This window comes from Scomber scombrus, chromosome 9, assembly GCF_963691925.1.
Source record: "Scomber scombrus chromosome 9, fScoSco1.1, whole genome shotgun sequence".
NCBI classification, from domain to species: domain Eukaryota; kingdom Metazoa; phylum Chordata; class Actinopteri; order Scombriformes; family Scombridae; genus Scomber; species Scomber scombrus.
The window spans coordinates 13,279,297-13,301,988 of NC_084978.1; the positions used below are offsets into that span (position 1 = coordinate 13,279,297).

The 22,692-nt window shown below is 39.9% G+C and overlaps 1 protein-coding gene across 1 annotated transcript in view; it reads left to right on the forward strand.

The window, feature by feature from the left end:
- The window catches only part of drp2 (dystrophin related protein 2), a gene marked incomplete at its 5' end in the record, with an annotated part of 81,945 nt that overhangs the window by 46,242 nt on the left and 13,011 nt on the right, over window positions 1-22,692 (forward strand). The window contains 10 exons of the mRNA XM_062425211.1: window positions 3,869-3,947; window positions 5,576-5,636; window positions 8,195-8,256; window positions 8,788-8,862; window positions 11,532-11,733; window positions 14,606-14,691; window positions 17,145-17,302; window positions 19,712-19,878; window positions 20,731-20,842; window positions 21,647-21,783. Coding sequence (XP_062281195.1) covers window positions 3,869-3,947; window positions 5,576-5,636; window positions 8,195-8,256; window positions 8,788-8,862; window positions 11,532-11,733; window positions 14,606-14,691; window positions 17,145-17,302; window positions 19,712-19,878; window positions 20,731-20,842; window positions 21,647-21,783 — 1,139 coding nt within the window. The remainder of the gene's footprint in view (window positions 1-3,868; window positions 3,948-5,575; window positions 5,637-8,194; window positions 8,257-8,787; window positions 8,863-11,531; window positions 11,734-14,605; window positions 14,692-17,144; window positions 17,303-19,711; window positions 19,879-20,730; window positions 20,843-21,646; window positions 21,784-22,692) is intronic.

Consider the following 22,692-nt stretch of genomic DNA (forward strand, 5'->3'; position numbering starts at 1 on the left):
AGACGTCCATTTCTGAGGACAGCAGCAGCTGATCACAGCTGGATTAGCTGTCAGTCAGCTTTAATAGCTGTAGAGACTTTTGATGGAGTTTGTGTCTGCCCACATATGCACTATCCTAACACTAGTAATGGTTCACAGTTATCACTGCCTGAGCAACTGTTATCTCTCTGTACCTGTTGAAACAAACATCTGCACATGAATAAAAATCTGCATTCTGTATTTATACTGTATACTTTGTCCTTGTAAGTAGCACATAATCACTTTCTACTGGCAGAATGCATTTATATTATTTATTATTTGACAGACTGGAACGACTTCAGTGAGATGGGACGGGATTGGGTGTACCCACAGTGTTTGGTTTTTTACATAATGTGAATTTGAAGCTGAAATAAGAAATACAGCAGAGTAGATGAATACATGTTTTTCATGCACTTACATGAAGAGGTCAAGTCTTCAATGAATCCAAAGCACTTACTCTTAAAGCCTTTTTAAAATTTTAAGAATAAAGTGCTTTGGATTCATTGAACTCGACATGCCCTCCCCTCAATGCTTAGCTGAATGTATGGATTCATCTCTACAGTAGGTAACTTTCAAACATAGGCTGCATTCTGCATCATCACCCAGTGGTCTTCCTGCAAGCACAACAGAACTCATTCACCTCATGTTAGAACACCCTGTTCTCATTAGATAACCTTCATGACAACTCCTCCACACCCTGTCGTTCATGGTGTTATTATGATGTTTTAATTGCCACTGCAGCTTATCCTTCTCCCTGTCTCTCTCTCTTTTGAACATGATCATTTTAACATCCCTTTAAATATTAGAAAAATAATAATATTTTCCAGTATCCCCTTTTACATACTTTCATATTCCCTCTGTGGCCCCAAAATAGCCCCAAACGAAACAGTTCATGAACAGAACAGAACCAAACAATGCAGTGCAGATCAGTATAGACTAATTGTGTGTTTGATTTATTTGCCAGTGTTTTGCTGTGCTCTTAGCTCTGAGTAAAGCAAATAAAGTCAATTGCTTCAACTTGAGCCTTTGTCCTCCAAGTGAAACCTATTGGATTGTTTGCTGCAACAAATCACAGCAAGGCAGAGTCACACACCAGTGCTTTTTAAAAACGTATTTCACCTAAACTTTGCCCTTTACTGGACTGGGTAATACTTTCCTCCAATAACATGCACACAATCACCCACAGAAATTCGAATGTATGTATCGCAGCTTCTAGGAAGGAGCCTCTGAAAACAAACTCACTAGTCATGGGACTGATTTCCCTCCTGCAGCAGCCAAATAGATCAAATATCTGGGCTGCACCATTGGCCAGATAAATAACCCAATTTAGGGAGTTGTAACTGCCATGGGGTGTGTGTGTGCTTGTCAAGTGGGCGTCACATGTGTCTGGGACTCACCGTGCTATGAACAAAGGACAGAGAAGACGTCCTGGTCCTGACAGTCTATTCAGGTCCATTTCCTCTGTCACTCAGCTGTGAACATTCTCCCATCTGTGCATAAGGTCTTTAGTTATTGGGTGTCCCAACAGTATCTGTCATCCGAGATGCATTTGCAAACACGCCATGGCGAATGTGGATGCTTTACACCTTTCCTTCTCTTTGTCTCATCCCCCATCTGCCCTGGTCCATCTCTCAAGTTCAGGGGGCCCTGTCCCAGGAGGTAGATTCAATAGGTGTGCTGCCCATGTTGAGCCAACCTCTACAGGTTTGAGAGACAGGCAAATGCAGTCTGGACAGGCTTGACGGGTGGTGCAGACCATCCAGGCAGTGAGAGCAGTATACACCATTGCTTGTTACATAGCAAAGAGGCTGTCCTCATGCTGCTGTTAAAGTGTATGCTGCAGCTATTTCCTCTGACATGAGGGTTTTGTCTTCACCCCGTCGTGAAACGTTTCTTACAGGGGGGTTAGGAGACAATGTGGAGATGCGTGTCACCACTCCCCATGGGTTACTTACTACCCTTGGTGTGTGATTCCTATGAGCCTCTGGAGCACTCCGCTCTGTTGTCATTCAAGACAGCTTTGCTTCATGCACTAACTTCCACATTCCACATATGGCGTAGCCGCGTCAATGTCTTATTCAGAAGGGTGAGTATAAAGGACATCTTGGTCTATGCCTTGTCTGTTCATAAGGCCCTATCTCTTGGACATGGTGGACTCATTTTCAAGCTCTGTGCTTGCAAGGGTGACTCAGGATTTGTAAAAAGGGTGGTGTGATTGTCAGCTATGGTAAACATGACATGTCTTCTAGGAATGGATTGTTGGGACTCATTACACATTCTTTTTCAAAATAGAGATTCATGGAAAGAGGCAAAATTGGGACTCAGCTAGCTCTCTATTGATGTCCCTTTGAGTCTTCATGAAAAAGTTATTTTATAGGACAATTTCTGCCAAATCTTAGATGTGCTGTGTGAGAGGTAGTGCGTCCTCTGGTCTTTGATTCAGGAAGTACGTGAAAGCCTCCAATCCCCTCTAAGGATAAACATTGTTAAAAAGGCTTTTAGTATCCATAGTCACCAGCACATATTCATTTCTCAAATCCTGATTTGTTCTCGGAGTTTCAGGGATATCAATAAAGCCTGAGTGACATATAAAGGAACAGGTATAGCAAACAGCAAACCTTAACACCTTTTTCTGTGTATTTTGGCCTTCTTCAAGCTGGTTTGCACCCCAGTTGATTTGCTATCTCTACTCAACCACCCTAATTAATTTCAAAACAGTAAGATGCTCCAACCTTGCATCTTGGTATCTTTCAGTGAAATCAAGCAGGATTGAGAAGCCGTTCACTTTGTCTCTCTCTGTCTGGCCGATTTCTCTCTTAATTAAAATGATAAATGATAAATCCCACCAACATCCTGTGGCCTGATGATTTTGGCTGCTCTGATGCCAGCGAAAATGTATTTCCAAATTTGATTTGCTAATATTTGTTGATCACGGATAATTTAGTCATTTATCTTCCTTATGGCACCCCAAATTGCCTGTACAGCAAATAGATTGTACAATACCCCACGGTTGGCAGTAACATCTCCACGGCGCATTGACAATGCTATTAGTCCAAACCAATTTAAATCCAGATCATATTGTTTGCAATGACATGTGCACACTGAGACACGCTAACTTAATATATCTAACTTTACACATTACAACTCATTATCTTTGCTTCTTTTTGAAGTCCCCTCACTCTGTCTCTTTTCTGTTTCTTCCTTTATCTGTCTCTCTTCAGTACCTTTCTGTTCCTCCCATTGTTTGAGGATGCGTTTCAACATCCAGCTGACAATGATTCATGTGCCCAATCTAATACATTTCAAATAAACCAGGATTAGACAGACTAAATCCCATTTTATGGGAAACATAACTGATGCAAAATGCTTTTACAAAAGCAATGGCAAACTTAATTTTGTCAAGTCAGTCTCCATGATTATTGACACAACACATGTGTGGCTCAGGCACCCCTCCCTTCCCCACCTCTTTCATTTCATCTTCTCCTCCAACAGCTCTATTGCATGCTGACACTGCAACCAGGAATCGTTGTCCTCGTTTCCACAAAATATATTATTTTGCAATCTCCATCTTCATTTCCTACCTGCTACTCTTCAAAGGCTTTCAGAGTCCTTCAAGAGGGCCAACAGAGGGAAAAAGACATAATTTATATTCCACAGTTAACTAATGGGGGAGAAGCAGGTGGTCTGTGTGCATGCATTTCTATTGTGGGGATTTCAGATGGAAAGGGATGAACAGCATGATTCCCTTTGATTTAACTCTGCTTATGTGTGTGTGTGTGTGTGTGTGTGTGATTGTGTGTGTGTGTATATGTGTGTGCGCGCACACGTGTGCATGCGTGTGTGTCCTCAGGGTTCCATAGAGGAGCGGCTGAAGCAGCTCCAGGATGCACACAGAGACTTTGGCCCCGGATCGCAGCACTTCCTTTCTAGTAAGAGTCCTCCTCTACTATTTGAAGTTAGTGCCTCATGTCGCACCAATCTGTGCCATGCTGTGCCAAGGCACTGTCTCAGACTGTGGGGGGGTGTAAAAAAGGTTAGATGTATTACAATTTTTTGTGGTAAGGCTATAAGATATGGCGTGTGTGTGTGTGTGTGTAAGATTGTGTTTATTTGTGTGTGTTTGTGTGTGTATTTGGGTTAGAGGTGGAGTTGGCAGGCTTTGTTCATCTGTCTTCATCAGTTCGAGCACACTGTGGCGATGAGCATCCCCAGTGATGTTCATCACAACAGTCATTGCTCTCATTTGAGCAGAGCCACATATTTCTGTATTCTGTCTCTTCTCTTACCTGCTGCTCTTCAAACGCTAGCAGGGGGGCTGAAAAATATGATTTACTTTGCCTAGTTTAAACTGATGAAGAAGTGGAAAAGCTGTGCGTTGTAGAGCTTTCTGTGGGAGTGTAACTGAAGTGGTGTGTGTTTGTGTGTCAGTTGTCCTCGCCAAACCCATCCACTTTTACTGCTGTCACGCTGGCTCAGAAATGCCACACTGGGGCTTATATAGCACTACGCCACTGCCAGCTCAGCCCACTGCACCCTGCAGGAACGTCTGGTTTTGCGTCTGTGTTTTTTTATGCCCCAGTGTGCTAATATTTTAGTGTTTTATTCAATATAACATATAGTACATATGGTATAGTGTATGGTGCTTAGTGTACAAAGGTAGATGGATTTGTGCTGTCATGGAATGCGATTGAGTTCATCCATTCCAGTATTGTACATATGGGCAATTTAGAGGCACTTGCACTTTACTTGAATATTTCCATCTTATGCTACTTAATACTTCTTTTTCACAACCTTTCAGTAGGAAATATTGTGCTTTTTACACCACTATACATTCTTTTGATAGCTGTAATTACTAGTTACTCTTCAAATTCATATTTTTGGCTTTTGACCCCTGACAAAAAAAGCAGGGTGTAGTTCAGGCCCCATCACATTGTACATTTAAATGATAATACTTCTGAAGTTTTACTTTTTGTGATTTTCTGTTTTTTTTTTACTGTTATGATGTTGGCTGTCTATGTTAAAATGCTCCTTGGAAGTCAAAAACCCAATGCTTCAGCCTACTCTGAACGCTTAATTTGTAAAGTTACTTCTACATCCACCTTTGCACAAATGGCCACTGTGCCATGTCATAATACAGTAATGGACAATGACACAGTGTGTGTATGTGTGCATGTAAGCTTGTGTGTCTGCCTTCGTTTCAATATGTTTCTGTGCGTATTGTCTTCCTCCTGCTTCTTCCAGTGCAGTCCGTCCTCTTTTATCCTCACCTGAACCCCCTGTGGTTCAGTTTGGAGGCCGGTTAAAAACGCCAAGTCACCCTGTCTCACTGACTTCTCTACCTCCAATATTCTATTACGCCATGCCAAACAAACCAACACTCTATGGAAATCCGACACAATAGACTTTTCTCTTTGGCTTTACTGCACCTGTTGTACACCATAGCAGCTCTGTTAAGAAGGTCTGAATGGACACACTGTCTGCTGCTATTGTGCACAATGGCTTTTCATGCATGACATGCCTATTTTGAAATAGATTTCGTCTCTGTGTGTTTTCACAGGTTCAGTGCAGATACCATGGGAGCGTGCTATCTCCCCAAACAAAGTGCCCTACTACATCAAGTAAGTACAACTTCAAGGTGTCTGCATTGTGGGAATACATGTACTTTTTTCCATTGCAGGGTAGAAAGCTGGTTTGAAGAGGGAATATTTTGTTATTTTTACGACAAATTGGTATTATTTCTGTATGTCCATGAAGCACATGTGAGCAGAATTTATTTGGTCACACTACCCTTTTATGTATCTAATGAAACAGGCTGTTTGTAACATAGACATCCGCCTGTAGATACCCTTGAATATTCTAAAAAAAGAAATGTCAAAACCAAGACCCAGGGAATAACTTCATGGGAGAGTAGCTATTAATCTTTGCGGTAGAACTTTCTATTGAAGTGAGTTGCTTCCCTTTATTATTATTATTATTATAGTTATTATTACATTTAATGACAGCAAATCTGGATAAAGCCACATGCACACATAGGAGCCAACTGTTATCCAAGCACTTACGTAATGATCTACCTCAAAAAATACATGCTGTTACACAGACTAAATTTATACGAGATTAGGACTATATTCATATTGATCATGTCTCTCATACACAAACATGCAGCTTACAACTCATTTTCCTGCTGTTTTGGCTTTGTTTCTACAAGACAATTGAACTGTATTTTTAAAAATCATAATAGCCATATTAAAACGAATAGCAAAATATAATATACTTCTATAACATTAAACATTAAAAAAAGAGCATTTTGGTATGAAAACCAGATTTTTTGATCAACAAAGAATTTTGTATGACACATAAATGTAATCTAATCTTCTTTGAAACTACGCTTGATTGTTCTTTCTCAATGACCATATGTGTGTCTCAGTGAACTGAATTTGAATTGTGAGAACTGAATATGGAAGTATAGAGAGTTGAATTTTCAGTGACTATCAAACACAGTTTCAGTGCATCTCAATTCAATTTCAAATTATGCTACTCAGATTCAGTATTTCAATGCAATCATTCAAGTTGAGCAATTCAGTGTCAAATATAAATGATTCAAATTCAGTTTCGAGTGACACATATTTCTGCCCATTGTCTACATTCTTTATCCTACCCTCAAAGTTCAAATGGGCTTGGTGGTTTTTCTAACAAAAAAGCCATCAGTGAGCACAGTACCAGACTTTTGCATTAGCTGAACAATCTGATATGTTGGTGGTTTCAGCTGTCAGGAAGAAGGCTACCACTTTCATGCTGTGACAGCAGTTAAATTACATTGCTAACTACAAAATCCAACCCAAGTCTAGTCAATTGTGTTTTTCCATTATTCCCCCTCTTCAAATACCATCTATTCCAACAAAGTTAATTGTTTTAGGGAAATGTGGCAGCTCATGATGACAAAGGATGTTTAGGGAAACTGGTTTATTTTTAAAAGTAACATCAATAGCAGCCAGTGATAGAAGAAACCGTCACTGTCCTCCCTCTAAGTGCAATTTAACTCATATATTCAAAGGGTTTTCTATTGAAAGCCAAGAGCTTTCCTTTGCCCAAACTTCTGAACAGTTACCATTAAAGAGCAGATAAATACGAGATGATTCAGAGAGGAACTTGAATATTGATCTCCTGTGAACCCTATTTGCCTGAGCACTCATTTGTTTATCTATTTACCTCATCAATACCATTTCACCTTTAGTGTGCTGCTGGTTTGATCAATGAACTGTGAATTTGTGTGTGCAGGTGCATGTAGGTGTGTGCGTGCCTAGAGGATGGTATTATTATGTGCACAGCTTGTTCCTCTAAAGTTTATGAGTATTTATTTTCTTAATAATCGCAACAGAATCTTGTGGGTCTTGTTTTAGTTTGCTAGTAAAGTCTTAGTGGGCTGTATTACTGCACCAGCTAGGATTCACAATCACACTATTTTATGGGTCTATGTTACCTAAAACAGCCATCACAATTTCAATTAGTTTGAAAAGTGTGAAAAATGCATTACAGAAAGATGATTTTTGAATTATGTTTAATTACTCAACATTCATAGAAAAGTATACCAGCTTCATCATTTTTAAAAGATTTAAGAATTTCCATTTTGTATATTCTGGCTCACTTTAGGAAATGAAAAGAATCGTGTTTAGGTTGTTTTTACTGCTCACAAATGTGAAAATGGATCAAATTTGACCTGAACAGTATGTAAAGGTTAATGCTTAACATGCTCATAAAAGCAGTAGTTGGAGAAAAAGGTGGTGTAACTGTGTGTTTTTGGTGTGTGTAGATTTCTTGTATTGTTGGTGCCTCTGAGTGAAGCATTTTATGTTACAGACAGTATATATCCAGCAGAGTACTAGTGGTATATAACTTTGATGCCTGAAAGTGATTTTTTCTTTTCTTATCATGTTTGACGTATGTCTTCCCCTTAGAGGCCTTAGATCTTCTGTAAACAATGGTCACCCCTTGCTTCCCTCTCATTTTTTACACTTACTACCCTCTGATCTCACTCCTTTCACCTTTTGCCACACCTGCCTCTCTCTGCTCACTCGGCTCATTTGTACTCCATTTTACCTTGATCTTTCTGACCTGAAAATTTATGCCCCTCACATATTTTCCTTGCCTTTGTTTCACATTTTCTCACGTTTTCTCCCAGCCATCAGGCCCAGACAACGTGCTGGGACCATCCAAAGATGACAGAACTGTACCAAGCACTGGGTGAGTAAGGAGACAATTAAAGCACTGTCTGAGTCATACTCATTCGCCCTGGACCCCCTCTGGGCTGCAGCAGCACCCGCACCACTGGGTGTCTGCTTTGAAGGCCCTGTCACACAGCTCATTAAGGGCCCTGTATTTCAAACACCTTAGGGACTACATTGCTACTGTCATTAACCTACAAGGCCCAATTTGCCAGTGCTGTGATTGCTTTTTGCTTAGCCTTTAATTAATTGTGATTAAACGACATCATGTGTTTTACTGTTAATCTGATCTGACACAGGGAGCTTGCAGGGGAGATAGGCGCTCTGTTGCATGCACATGCTCTGCCAGACACACATATGCATGTGCACAGACACGTACATAGATGATAATAGCAATAGAGTATACTGCTAATGACTGACTGCAATGGCGTGATAAACAGGGGGAGAGATAGTGATGTCTAATTCCTCAATGGCAGGATGGGTTTGTTTTCTTTCATCTTTTCATTTACTCTAATCTATTTCTATCTCTCTCTATCTCTCTCTCCATTAGCGGATCTGAACAACATCAAGTTCTCAGCATACAGAACAGCTATGAAGCTGCGGCGAGTTCAGAAGACTTTGAGATGTACGTTCAGTATTTCATGGATAGTATTTCTATCTGCAGTGCTAGAGTGGCTGGTTAAGTGATATACTGTTATCCTGCACCATCAGTAATCCACTATGACAAGCTCTCCTCTGGAATGAGATCTAACGATTAGCTCTGGCACATTTCTTTATCCAGTTGTCGAAGGAATCATCGCTCCTCTCCACACTACTTAGAGAGATGGTTGAAAATGTTCTCTGCAATCTTTTATGGTTGGCTTTAAAATGCAGCAATCAAAATTATTGATAAACTCAAGAGCCACTAGAACCATGGGCACCTAATTATAATTAAAAGTAGGGGTGCAAGATTAGTGACAGGCCAGGGGAAGTACGGCAGGAAGATTTTCATTTAATTAACACCTGAAAGTGCCATTTCCTGCAATATATAATCTTCAATCATGACCCATAAAGCTGTTCTTTCACTATAATGCTCACTTTATATTGCACTATATATTAAAATATCAGGTCTCTTTCTGTCCTCCCTGCACCACACTGTCACATCATTATTCATTAAAGAGAGCAACACACTTATGAATACACTGAACTGGTTGAATAAATGACCTTAGGCTACTCATGTAAAGAATGTGAGGCAAAGCGTGGGAGAGAGAGAGAGAGAGAGAGAGAGAGAGAGAGAGAGAGAGAGAGAGAGAGAGAGAGAGAGAGAGAGAGAGAGAGAGAGAGAGAGAGAGAGAGAGAGAGAGAGAGAGAGAGAGAGAGAGAGAGAGAGAGAGAGTGTGTGTGTGTGTGTGTGTGTGAGAGAGTAGGAACGCTTGTACATAGTTTGTTAGGGTAGCTAACTAGCTTCTCCATTCATATCCTTGCCTATATGTGTATTTGCACTCAGCTCATCAAAGCTGTAAGCAATAACACACTGCATAGCTAACAGACTTAGAATGGTTGTCTTATGCTTTGACATCCAACAAGCTATCCAATCTGCATGTTCCTGTGTTTGCATCAACATGTCTCGACTTCTCGTTGGGCAGTTTGAAAAAAAAAAAAATCAACACACTTTTAGGCTGCACCAACAGAGTCAGAGTGTCTGTCTGACATATGGCTTGACTTGCCTGAGTGCGGCACAGTGATTGAAAAGCAACCACACAGATATTCAGAACGCAATGATGTAGTTTGCGTGCCTTGCATACTTCTCCGACTGTAAGAGACTAGGTAAGAATGGGATTCTACAAATGTAATTTTTAATTATTGTACTACATGTCAAACTGCCAGATATAACTATACAAACTACCTCAAATGTTTACAAATAGCAAAGTTGTATGATTAGGAAAGTGGGAATGCAAAAGAACATGTTTACTCCACCAAGTCTAATAGTGGGAGTGCAGCTGCTCCGCTTGCTCCATTGCTCAGGCACCTATGACTGGAACCACTCAACCAATGGATTCCCTCTTATTTTGATTAGTGGCCGGATCGCTGGCATGCTACGTAATTAGAGCTATTAATTGGTCCATTTGACTTACAAAAGAGAAGACAATTAGTTTTTTGCCGCATGGTTAAGGCTTGAATGTGTGCCCCTTCAGGGTCACAGCTCACTGGTCAGATAATGTCACTCTCACTTTTTTCTGACTGTATGAGAAGCAACATTTATGCCTGCTCTCCCAGTTTCTCACTACCTCAAACCGGCCCTCTCTTTCTCCCCTTTTTCTTGTGCTCTATACCATAATCTCATCCATCTCATACATGACCTGCAGTGCTCTCAGCAACTCTAGATTAGCCCACATTTGCCACCACAAGTGACCAATTTCACAATTTTCCTCATTCATGTTAACCCACTTTCCTTTTCCCTCTGCAGCCTCCTCCCACTTTCTCTCCCCTGCATGCCCCGAGTTGCTGTAATAAAAACTCAGCATGCCCAGACTGCTATAAAAAATCCCTTTCAATGACTATTCCTCTTTCTTTTTTCTTGGCCGCTTTTTTTATCTCACTCTCCTATGGTCTACTTGTTGATATCATTGCAGAATTTAATTGCCATGCTGCCTTGATAACTGCAGAATTCACATTATTTCTCTCTGCACACTTTATGAATGATTGAGCAGTGCTGTAGAAGCCCATCAGAAATACATTTTTAGTGGATTCTCTCCCAAGCCCGAGAATACTCCTGTTATATTGTCTCTCTTCTACCACATTATCTTGCTGTCCAATTATACCTGGCATCAATGGACACTTTTAGCTTTTAGCTCCACTCCAAGGGATGGGCCATCAAATTAGTTTAGAAGAGCCAAATCAAATTTGTGTCACTGCTCTTGAAACATCTGGCAGGGCTTAAGTGGGCAAAAAGGGTGAATAAGTGCAGCTGTCACCTATGCTCTCATTTACTGAGGTGAGGATGATGATCCTGCTCATTTTCTGTGTGTTTGTGTTAGAGAATGAATGCACAGCCATGTATGTAGAAATATATTGTAGGTGTTGATGTTTACATGTGTAAATGCATCTCTTTGTATATGTTATATGTCAGGTTCCTATAGCTATGATAAAAGTGTAAGAATTAAAATAAATTGTCACCTGCTCTCAAAATGCAAAAAAATAATAACATTTCAAAGTGCACCACTGAATAGAGATTTTTCTCACGTATCTGCACTTCCTAATGCATATGCATAATCATGTCCAAGTTACGGGTAGTTTTTATGTGTGTGTCTTTAGTGGATTTAGTGGCGCTGAGCAGCCTCGGGGAGGTGTTTCGGGAGCAGGAGCTCCAGCAGGTGGAGCATGTGATGGATGTGGTGGAGGTGATCCATGGCCTGACGGCTCTGTACGAGAGGCTGGAGGAGGAGCGGTCTATCCTCGTCAACATTCCACTTTGCGTTGACATGTGTCTAAACTGGCTGCTCAATGTCTATGACAGGTGGGTAAGCTGGGGTGAGATGTTTCTATCCTGAAAGCAGTAAGAAAAAGAACTGAAAGTATAACTGTTAAGTTATTTATTACAGTCTACATGCATTAAAAACATCAAGCGATCTTTGATAAATAGGAAGCCTGTCTTCTAAGACTCTTATATGACATATCACAGCCCTGGATGGTATAAGTCATCCATAGGGACATAGGCTCAGTAGATTCCATATCAGTGTCAAACATTCATGAATGTATGTACAGTATATAAATAGGTATAAGGGCTGACACCTATGCTGGTGCCATTAGGATATACCTACCTTTTGATAAAGTCTACGCAGTGTGAAGTCTTGTGTGTGTTGTGAACCCAGGTAAATTTGTGGCCCCTTTAAATGTGCTTGACATCAAAGTAAAATCTCCTGAACTGTCACTAGGAAGTTGTGGGTTTTCTAATTTTGAGCACTTGTCTGATATGACACTGATTAGCTTTAAAGGTACCTTGCACGGCTGTTGATAACAAGTGGTGCTGTAGAACAAGATTCCGTTATAGCATTTATCTCATGTTGCAACAACATATGCACACCTCAAGCAAGTGCATGATACATACTTCTGCTGAGAGTGGTAACAATTATCAGCAATAATGAAAATGTGCTGAATACAAGAGCAGAAGATCCTAGGCCAATTTTTTTTTTTTTTTTAAAGCTAGGTTTCAAAAAATTTAAAAAAGCAAACATGTTTGTAGAAGGAATGTGTTTAATGTGTTTGTTTGACCCAAAAGGCACACATAATGTGTTTGCGTGAGAGCTGTTGAACATTTGATACACAGTTTGTTCAAGATGAAAACTCTCCAGGTACAATGACAAAGATGTGTGTGTCACCTGAGTTGCCATGATATGTGAAGCATAATATGACAGTGTTGAATCAAGTGCTGCACTAGGCCTATTAAGTTTTAATTCTCAATGGGTTCAGCATTGCTAAATACTGTGCCTATTCTCATTACTCTGAGTCATTTGATTGAATGAGATTTAGAGCATGGTATTATTAAGAAAGCTTTTTTTAAGGTACAGCAGCTAACGTTTTAACAAACTGCAGGTCTTCAGCAAACCTACCCTGATCACCTCCTGTTATCTGAGTCAATGTTGGTGTCAAAAATATGTTGTAATGAAGCTTTAGGTAAATACACATCCATAGAAACACACAGTGCAGTGATGCACAAGAACTCACGATTTGCAATCTCACGCCACCATAAACAATTACAATAAACACAATTTTAGACAAATCCTCACTGTCCTAGAACAACAGCCTGTGTGCAGATTGATGTTACTTGTTCAATATCTTGTTGTACAGACGTCTATAAAGAGCCAAAGCATGGCTAAAGCTCCTGTAACAATGTCCAGGCAGAGGGCCAATCATCCCCTCTGAGACACAGTAAAAACAAATCCTCTTTCACACCAACATTCACCCCATCTCAGCTCCTGATTGACTATTTCTTGTCGTCTCCAAAGAGAAACCACTGAGCACAGACTACAGAAATACAGGAATAACCCCACAAGTGCTGTAAATTTTGGTTGGTAGCTCTTAACTACTCGCCGCTAATGAGAGACAATCAGAGCCTTTACCTTCTGCATAAATTTCAGTAATTGCTTTTTGTTTCCTAATAAATATCAGCAGTGAATGTGAATGAGCTGTGTGTATGCTTGTGTTTTCACTTTTATGTGGGTTTGTTTTTGTTTGTGCCGGCGCATCGTATTATATCACTGTGTGGGTTTTTGTATATATAATTGTGTGTGTTATGTGCATCCTCCAGAGGCGTGTCACACTAGCAGGGTGTGAAGGAGTGACATGTCCCCTGGGGAAAAGCACTGGGGTGAATATTGAAGATGGCATGCGGCACACAGTAGAGAGTGTGTGTGAAAGGTGCTGACAGCCAGTCGTCCTCTCCAGCTCTTCAACCGAGCTCTGGATATAATCAGGGGAAAGACAGTAATGCTCTCCTCATGACCTCTCTTATTTCTTCATGGGACTTTTTCAACCTAACTCTAATAGTTATGTATGACCCAACCTTAACCTATTTAAAAATGTGGTGTCCCTACTTAGTTCTTCAACACATTTGAGGCACAACCCTGCTCTGGAAATTTAACTAACTCAGTTTGATCCAATTTTATAGTTCATTGATCTGACGTTCTCTGATGAATGTGATGTTCGTGATTTCTCACTTAACGATTCAAATGTTAATTTGATAAGCCTGTGATTTCTGCCAATGCTGCTCAGCTCGGCAGTTAATTCTTCCAGGCTACATTGGCACAAAAGCTGTGAAATTTTCAATAACGTGTTTGCTTCTCAAATCTAGCCTTTCTACAGTATCCGCTCCATATCTCTCTTTTTTCTTTCAAGCAGAAAAAAAGTGGTCCTTTTAGGCTTAGGTCACGCACAACAGCATCCAACTCACTGACCTTGCCATTGGCCAATGATCAGACTATTTTTTCAGCCGGGGACAGCACTTCTCATCCTCACAAACACTGAATATGTGTAATTTATGTGTTTATACAGTATGCGTGCATGTGTCTGTAAGTGACATTATGTGGTGTATTTGAGTTTATTATTGCTCCTCTGGGCATGAACCCATGGACACAACCCTTCATCAAGTCCATGTAGTGCCTTTAGTTACTCTCAAAGTGCTCTAATACAATTTCACACCATTGCACTGACCTATACTATACTGCTTTGACCCACATAATTCCTCCACATTTTGTCCCTCCCAGCAGGGAGCCAACGTATGAAGGTATTACAAAGACATAGTATATTACAATTTCAGATAACCCACAGTTCAAAAAATGTAACCTTGCAATTTCTTTCTCTTCTCTTTTCTTTCTTTTTTGTTCCTTCAGTGCTCGGAACGGAAAAATACGTGTTCTCAGCTTCAAGATGGGATTGGTGAGCTTGTGCAATGTAGACGTCCAGGAGAAGTACAAATGTGAGTCTGAAGCTCACTCATGTGCCTAATGCGGCTCCTCAACTGCAAACAATGAGCCAAAACATAACAGCCCTGATTGCCAGTATTACATAAAGACATCCACTTAGTCTAATGGAGGAAATGACTTTGTTGCCATACTGAGGAAAGCTTTCTTTACTTCTACAAAGTACACTGGAGGCTTTAAAAGGATTGCTTGCCAAAGACACCATTCATGCACAATCTCTTTATATGTTCTCTCTGTCATTTATCATTCTCATGTCAACTAGCAAAGAGCTAGACCCCCCTTTCCTCTTTTTTTATTATAATTTAAGCTGTAATATTTTATTAGTGTGCTGCTCCAGTCAGAGGTATATATTGTTATTGTTCTATTTAAATCACAGTTCACAAGTCATGGAGGTAAAATGCATTCGAACTGATGATAGTTAGACCCAGAACAGCTTGTAGTTGATTCAGGATCTGAGACAACACTGTCGAACTCTTGCCAAGATTATTCATGTATGGCACACCATCTGCGCCTGCTCTTAAAGACAGATATATAGCAGATTTGCCTTCAATTGAATCGTCCCTGAGGTGAGTCCGCTGTCTTTTTCTTGGTTTAGATAGCCATGTGGTGGCCTAACACTTTGTCATTTCTCTGACTGATCCCAGACGTCACTGGTATAATATTTGCAAATAAATGCGAAACATTTGCATCAACCTGCTTTTAGATACAGATGGTTGGTGTTTATTCCATCATAGTCAGTGTTTGGCTTGTGATTCAAAAAAATGAATATGGTTTTCAATATTTCAAAAGTAATTACTTGGCACTATAGTGACAGTAGTTTGTGATACGACGTCGTGCTATTTGCTTTTGTTTAACATCTTTCTCTGCACAAGAACGTGGAATGCTTTCACACCTAATTGGACAAATGCAACACTTATTCTGCTGGCACTGGTCTCTGCTTCTAATTTTCACATTGAAAAAAAACATGGCAGCTGTTTGAAGATGTTTTCAGACCTAAATTATTCACTAAAATCATTTTTCTGAATAAGTTTGAAGGAGGAATCAGTCCAAACAACTCTAGAGTACTACTTTGTTTTATATTTTTGGTATTTAAATTGTTATTCATGAAGTACTGCATGGCTTTGTTGATTCTTAATGGTTATTTTCCAGAAGTGATTTGCACACCTAATTTTGTCTAACTTTTTCTTTGATGACTGGACAAAGTCAGTTACCTTACTTTTGCATTCTTTTAACTATGTTAGTAGTGTGGCTCTGGAGATGGCAACGACAGTCAGTCAGGGGAGAGACAGTAATGCAAACACTGTACTTACTAAACACCCACATCTTAACATTGTCACTGTCAGTGTGTTAGCATGCTCACATTAGCTCACAGCACAGCTGGTAGCATATGGCTGTATTTGTCTGTGTTAATTAAGGTAGCCATTTCATTAACTGACCCCGCAATGCTCCAGTGAAGCCATATTTTCATTTTTGTTTACTTAGCAACTGATGTATATTTTACTTTATTTTACTTTGCGTTATTACCAAAACTGTGTGAGTGATGCATCCCAACTTAGTAAAGAGGTGCTTTCATATAAAATAGTACTTAAAACATATTTATAACTTCACAAACAAGTTTAATTATAAATGTACAGATTGTGCAGTTTCTGGCTGGCGCATTCAAATCCAGGAATACAATAAGCTCACTGCAGTGTCTGCAGCTTTGCAGGCTGTGTGTTAATAGACCTATATACTGTGGCAGTGTCTCCATAAAACATGTCCAAAACTCATCTCTATCAAACAGCTCAATGTGAACATTTAAAATGTCAAACGTGCCCCAGCTCTGATTATGAGGACTATATACAGCATTCTGCTTAACATGCATGTGTTAAAGCCACGTGTTGACCCTGTAGGGCTGAATAAGTGCACAGAGAAGGGGATACATGAGAATAGGCCTCATTTAAAACCTGACAAGACTCCACTTATGGAGCTCTTTCATCTCCAAGCAGACCAGCCTGGCCACTAATGCTGATTCTGTCTCTGTCTATATTTCACTGAGTGAGTTTTATTCCACAAAATAAGGTTTGGTGAACTTGTTGCCTTGAATTTGAGGTTCGTTATGAAAAAAAAGATGAAAACAGATTTGTGTTGTTGTGTTGACATGTTATTGGCTATGTAAAAATGACAGCATATAGTGACAGCATATAATCTTATACCATTGTTTTGTAGACAAAGTTTCACATTTTATAAATTGTGAATGTCTGTCTTTGGAATTCAATTCTTAATTTATATTTTGATAATTTCAGAATATGTAGAAATAAATACAAATCCCTAAATTAACAGATGTAGACAAACGCATGCAAATGCAACAACCACTGTAACTCTCACTGGTTTATAATCAGATCAGTTACTGCAGTATTGATGCAGTAACTGATCCTGCATATATGTTCTTATGTTCTGGTGGTTGCAGATTTATTCCGTCAGGTGTCTGGTCCTGGAGGTTTGACAGACCAGCGTCACCTCAGCATGCTGCTCCATGAGGCCATCCAGATCCCCCGCCAGCTGGGTGAAGTTGCTGCTTTTGGGGGCAGTAACGTAGAGCCTAGTGTTCGTAGCTGCTTCCGCATGGTGAGGACAGAGGGAGGCACATGCATGTCACATCTAAACACAGTCACAGAAAGGCAATGGTGCGTGTACAGTTTGTCACACATATGAACACCGACACCATGGAGAATAAGCACAGATCAAATCTTAAGTCTGCAGTAATTTGTAAGTCCACCGTGCACGATTATCAGTGACATAAAGTCCCTGTTAGACTAGCTAATCTACTCTAGATGCAAGTGAGTTACTGACTAGTTATGTTGTAAGACTTGTCAATGTTAGTTTCAGTGCTTAAATGATGAGAAAGTTGACGGTGACTTTGAAAACTCCTTTATTTATGCTATTTCAGTACGCTGATGTCTCCCAGACCTGCTAATCCATTCATTAGCGTGCAGAAAAATAATGAGTAACCTCCGCAAAATCAGAGCAGAACATATAGCTGCCAAGACAGTATTTCAAATACAGAAACAGAATTTTTAAGTCAGAAACTTAAAAGATGAATGGCAAAATCAAGTCTTTGGATGCTTTCCATCAAAAGCCAAGGATGAAAAAATGATGATGTCACACCAGGAAGCTGCCAGCCATGTGAAGACCGTTGTTATTTATGACAGTGTAACTTTCATTAAGAGTAAGAGGAAGTTAAATGCTTTCTTCAAGAAGCCCAGAGTATTCAAAATGATGTCTTACAAAGATGCAGACATTACCGTGCATTCATTTTGCATTGTGTTTCTTTAATGCATATAAAATACAGTTACTGGTAGATAATGCATGATGGTACTACTCATGCATAGACTGTGGGTCAAACCTTGAAATGGAATAGTTGCTTATAGAATATGAGCTATGAGGATATTGACATACAGCTGTCACAGAGTTCAGTAGCTAATGAGGAGACATGTTCAAAGCATGATTAATTTAATTTCTCTGGTTCTGAATGCGTTACAGGTTACAGGAACTTTACCTAGTGACATTCACTTTGGGACACCACATAATTACGGAGTGGTTAGGAACAGTACAGAGGTTTCTTGGAAGGCTTTTTTGTCCTATACAAAGCCTTTTAATTCCCTAATTTTCAAGGCAGGTCCTAATTATGCCCACTCTATTCTGTCCATGCTTGTTGTATCAGCTACCGAAGATTAAAATCAATTCATTTCTCTATTTGCTCTATGCTAGGGCATTTAGTTGTAGATGAAATATCCATGTAATGCAAATTGGGAGGTGACCCATTTGCCCATTTATTACTTGGTTTGCAAATGAATGACAACAGATTGTGGAGATGTGGATACGGCAATTGCTGCCACTTCACATGGACTTTGACTCTGCTGATAGAATTTGACTTAAGACAGAAAGGGCAGAGTATGGCAATTATACAGAGCAATATGAATTTGCTGAAGGTGTTATTGTATGTGTGAGGTTATTAGGTCAGCGTCAACAGGGAGTTGTGAGAATAATCTAACAGCGTTTACATTTAGTGATCATTTTCATACTTTGTAAAGAGCATTATATAGCTGTAGTGCAGAAATCAGATTTTTTTTATGGACAACTGAATGTTTATCAAACTTTTCCAATGATGTTTTAAAGCATCCCATCTGTTCAGCATGCTGCTTTGTGATACAGCAGCGTGCTCTGAATAGTCAGCTAGTGTCAGGTATGGAAGAGGATGATATTTGACCCCCCACATGGAGCGACACTGGTTACTTCCGAAGAGAAGCTCCTTCATCCCCGGAGACTCTGCACCTCTGTACACCTCACAGACTTTGTGATCAGTACACACACACACACACACACACACACACACACACACACACACACACACACACACACACACACACACACACACACACACACACACACACACACACACACACACACACACACACACACACACACACATTTATTATGCGACTCTGCTTGGCCAGTAGAAGAAGCCCCAGGGAAATCAACCTCTTAATGCATCTCTGATGCAGACTTAATGAGAATTTAGCACATCACGGATTTTCAGCGCTTGGCAAGTCATTCTTTTATTAGGTTGACTTCCTTTTTATCCCACTTTTTGTAATTCTCAACCAGGTGTCTCAGGGAGAGATAGACTGTATGCAAGCACACAAACACAGGCATACAGTACAGTATAAACACAGGCACATAATTTACTGTAGTGTCTGCTGTATTTTAGTTAATAATAATATAATATTAATAATAATAATTCTTTATTAAGTAGTTTTGTAAAAGCAAAAGATATCCCCCACAGTGTAGCACATCGTCTTTCACCCCCTTGTATTGTTTGTATTCTCTTTGATTCCTTTTTTCACTGCAGGACCACCTTTGGAAAGAAAGCACACCTTACCTTCTCATTACTTTATGTACCTGGCCTTCTCTTGGTCTATATTTAGGTTGTTTACAGTCTCCTGCACTTCTCCTCCTCCCACCCTCTTTGTCCAGGCTCCAGGGAAACCTGCCATTGAGGTGCCTCACTTCCTGGAGTGGATGAGCCTGGAGCCCCAGTCGATGGTGTGGCTGCCTGTGCTCCACCGTGTGGCTGCTGCAGAGTCAACCAAGCACCAGGCCAAATGCTATGTCTGCAAACAGTTTCCCATCAAGGGCTTCAGGTAGGCATTCCTGTGTTAGTAAATAGACGTGCATGCAGGTGATATGTACATAAATGGGTAAAATTAAACTTAATAATATGAATAAGAATGCAGTTATAGAAAATACACACAAAAAACATTAGAGCATGTCAAGAATGAAAATGTAACAAAGAATAGATTACAGCGTTATGTAAAATAAAGATATGTTTAAGTGAAACCAGGATTGGGATTTTGCACTGTGCAGCTTGTTATTAACTAGAAGAATAAGAATATTACTTCTCGGAATACTTAAACTTTAAAGAGAGAACGCAGCAATTGATGCTTTCTGTTTTTATTATATACTGTATAAAAGTCACTGCCTAGCAGAAAAAGACTTGTTGAAGGTGCTGGAACTAAAATATGACGTCTAATAAGAAGAAGAGCATCCACACACTCCAGTCTCTGAGGACTCATTTAGTGAAGCAAGCCTCAAGTATGAATGCTTGAGGGTCCCTGGCTGAAAGCTTTCCTCAAAAAATGAATAATGTGCAGATGTCCTTCTTCTTCTTATTAGACAATATCATAATATCAATCTATGTCAAATCTGGCACCGAACAGAATTTGTGTAGTACATACACAAACATGGGATATGTTAAATGTATTCATTAATTCATTGAATTCACCTTATCTTATCTCTATACCTTGATCAAAAAGCACACAGCTCAAATTTACCACTATACATTTTTTATTAGTATGCAGGAGAGTGATGTGTGAAAAAAGCATGTGTGTGGACAAAAAAAACACACATCAAACCTGACACAAACACGCACACACTCCTCTCTCTACTCCATCCGGTTCTCTTGCAAAGCCTCTCTGTTTTATTGCTCTTGACAGGTATCGCAGTCTGAAGCAGTTCAATGTGGACATCTGCCAGACATGTTTTCTAACCGGCCGCACTACCAAAGGAAAGAAGCTGCACTACCCCATCATGGAGTACTACACCCCAGTAAGGCAAACATAATGTAACGATTTAACTGAATACAAATTCAGGGCTCCAGGGACGTATAAAACTGAGCTGTAGTCAAGGAAAATACCACTATCTTCTGATTCCTTCAGCCAGATGTAGATTAGGCACCTCTCCGCTGTAAGATCTCTATCATCTCTGAGTGTATACTGTTACATATGCTTACATTGTCTCATCCAACAGCGATTGAGTACCACTCATCCTTTTTGGCTTACATAGTGCACACAGAAATTGGTGTTTAGAGCACGCATTGTGCACTAAACCCAGATAAAACCCAAGTCTTAGGCGATTGCATGCGCAGACTCCGAAGTGGAGTTAATTCCAGAGGAGTAGCTGTGGCACTGCAGCTGAAGTGCTGGAGTGTACTGAGATGGTGCCAGATTTAATCTATAATAAATTCTCAGCTGTAAAATATGGCAAAAGGCTATAGGATTTTTTTTTTCTTTTCTGCTGGACAGTATTTTATATTAGTTTGCAGCAGTTATTCACAATAGCTGGGCAGGCAGGTGCCCATAGATTTCTACTAGATGATAGTGAGAGCCAGAGAGAGAGGGAAGAAGGAACATTTGAACGATATACTGTATTAAGGGAAGGAAGCTGAACCCGAATGAGAGAACAGACAGATGAATAAGTTAGCAAAGTAAAAAATAAGACAAAACCAAGAATTCTTAAGTGGTCTAATTTGTCTCCCACCCATCCATCCCTGCTGCCGCCACGCCCGCCACCATCACCACCACTCACACCTCCTCCACCTCCTCAACTTCTCAACTCCTGATCACTCTCCAGACAACCTCGGGAGAGAAGATGAGGGACTTTGCCAAGACTCTGAAGAATAAGTTCAGGTCAAAGCAGTACTTCACCAAGCACCCTCAAAGAGGTTACCTGCCGGTGCAATCTGTGCTGGAAGCTGAGAGCTCTGAGACGTGAGTGCCACACGTAAACACTCACACAGATACCTCTCTCTCTGTCTAACCCTAACCCTAACCCTTTTTTTTCACATTTCGCTCACTTTCTGTTAACATGCAGATTCTGGCTGTTGTAGGCTAATTATCATGCTCTGACAATTTTGGGTGACTCGCTGAGATGGGTTAAAAAGGGACAGCGCTGCGTTCAGAATTAACATAATGTTATTCCTGTGATCTCAGTGTGGGTCAGACACTCTGTTCACCCAAAGGGAAAAACAAGAGCAATGAGACTAAAATCCATGAGATCATCAACAAGCATACCTTAGGGCTACGACAGTACCCAGGAAGATTTATCATGATTATAGGCCAATGTTTTGGCTGACTGTGTCACTGTTAGGGTCACCTTTTATAACCTCAAACACAAGTTAATGAGTTCAAACTCCCATACACTGACACAGAGTGCAAATAAGAAGCATTCAGATCCTTTACTTCGAAATACAGCCATGTAAATATATTCCATTACAGGTAAAAATCATGCATTTACATTTACTAGTTTTGAATGTATTGGTAGGTATAAATGTATTATTAAAAAAACAAAAAGGTATAAATTATGCAAAATTACCTTTTCAGAGTGTTATTTTGTATTTTTATTACCACTGATGCATTATTGTATAGGCAGCTTTTATTTGTTGTAGCTGGTCAATGTAGTGCTGATTAATTTTTAACATGTTTATATACTGTTGGGTAGTTAAATACAGTGATTTCTAACCTGGGAGTAAGGTTAAAAAGCTAAAACTGAAGAGTAATTAATGAAACAGGAAAGAAGCAAACTGAAAGAAACTATTAATAGTAATCTGAGAAGAAAATGTCAAATATATTTGTTAAACTGCTCATAGCTCTTAGGCATATGCAACGTGATAAATATTC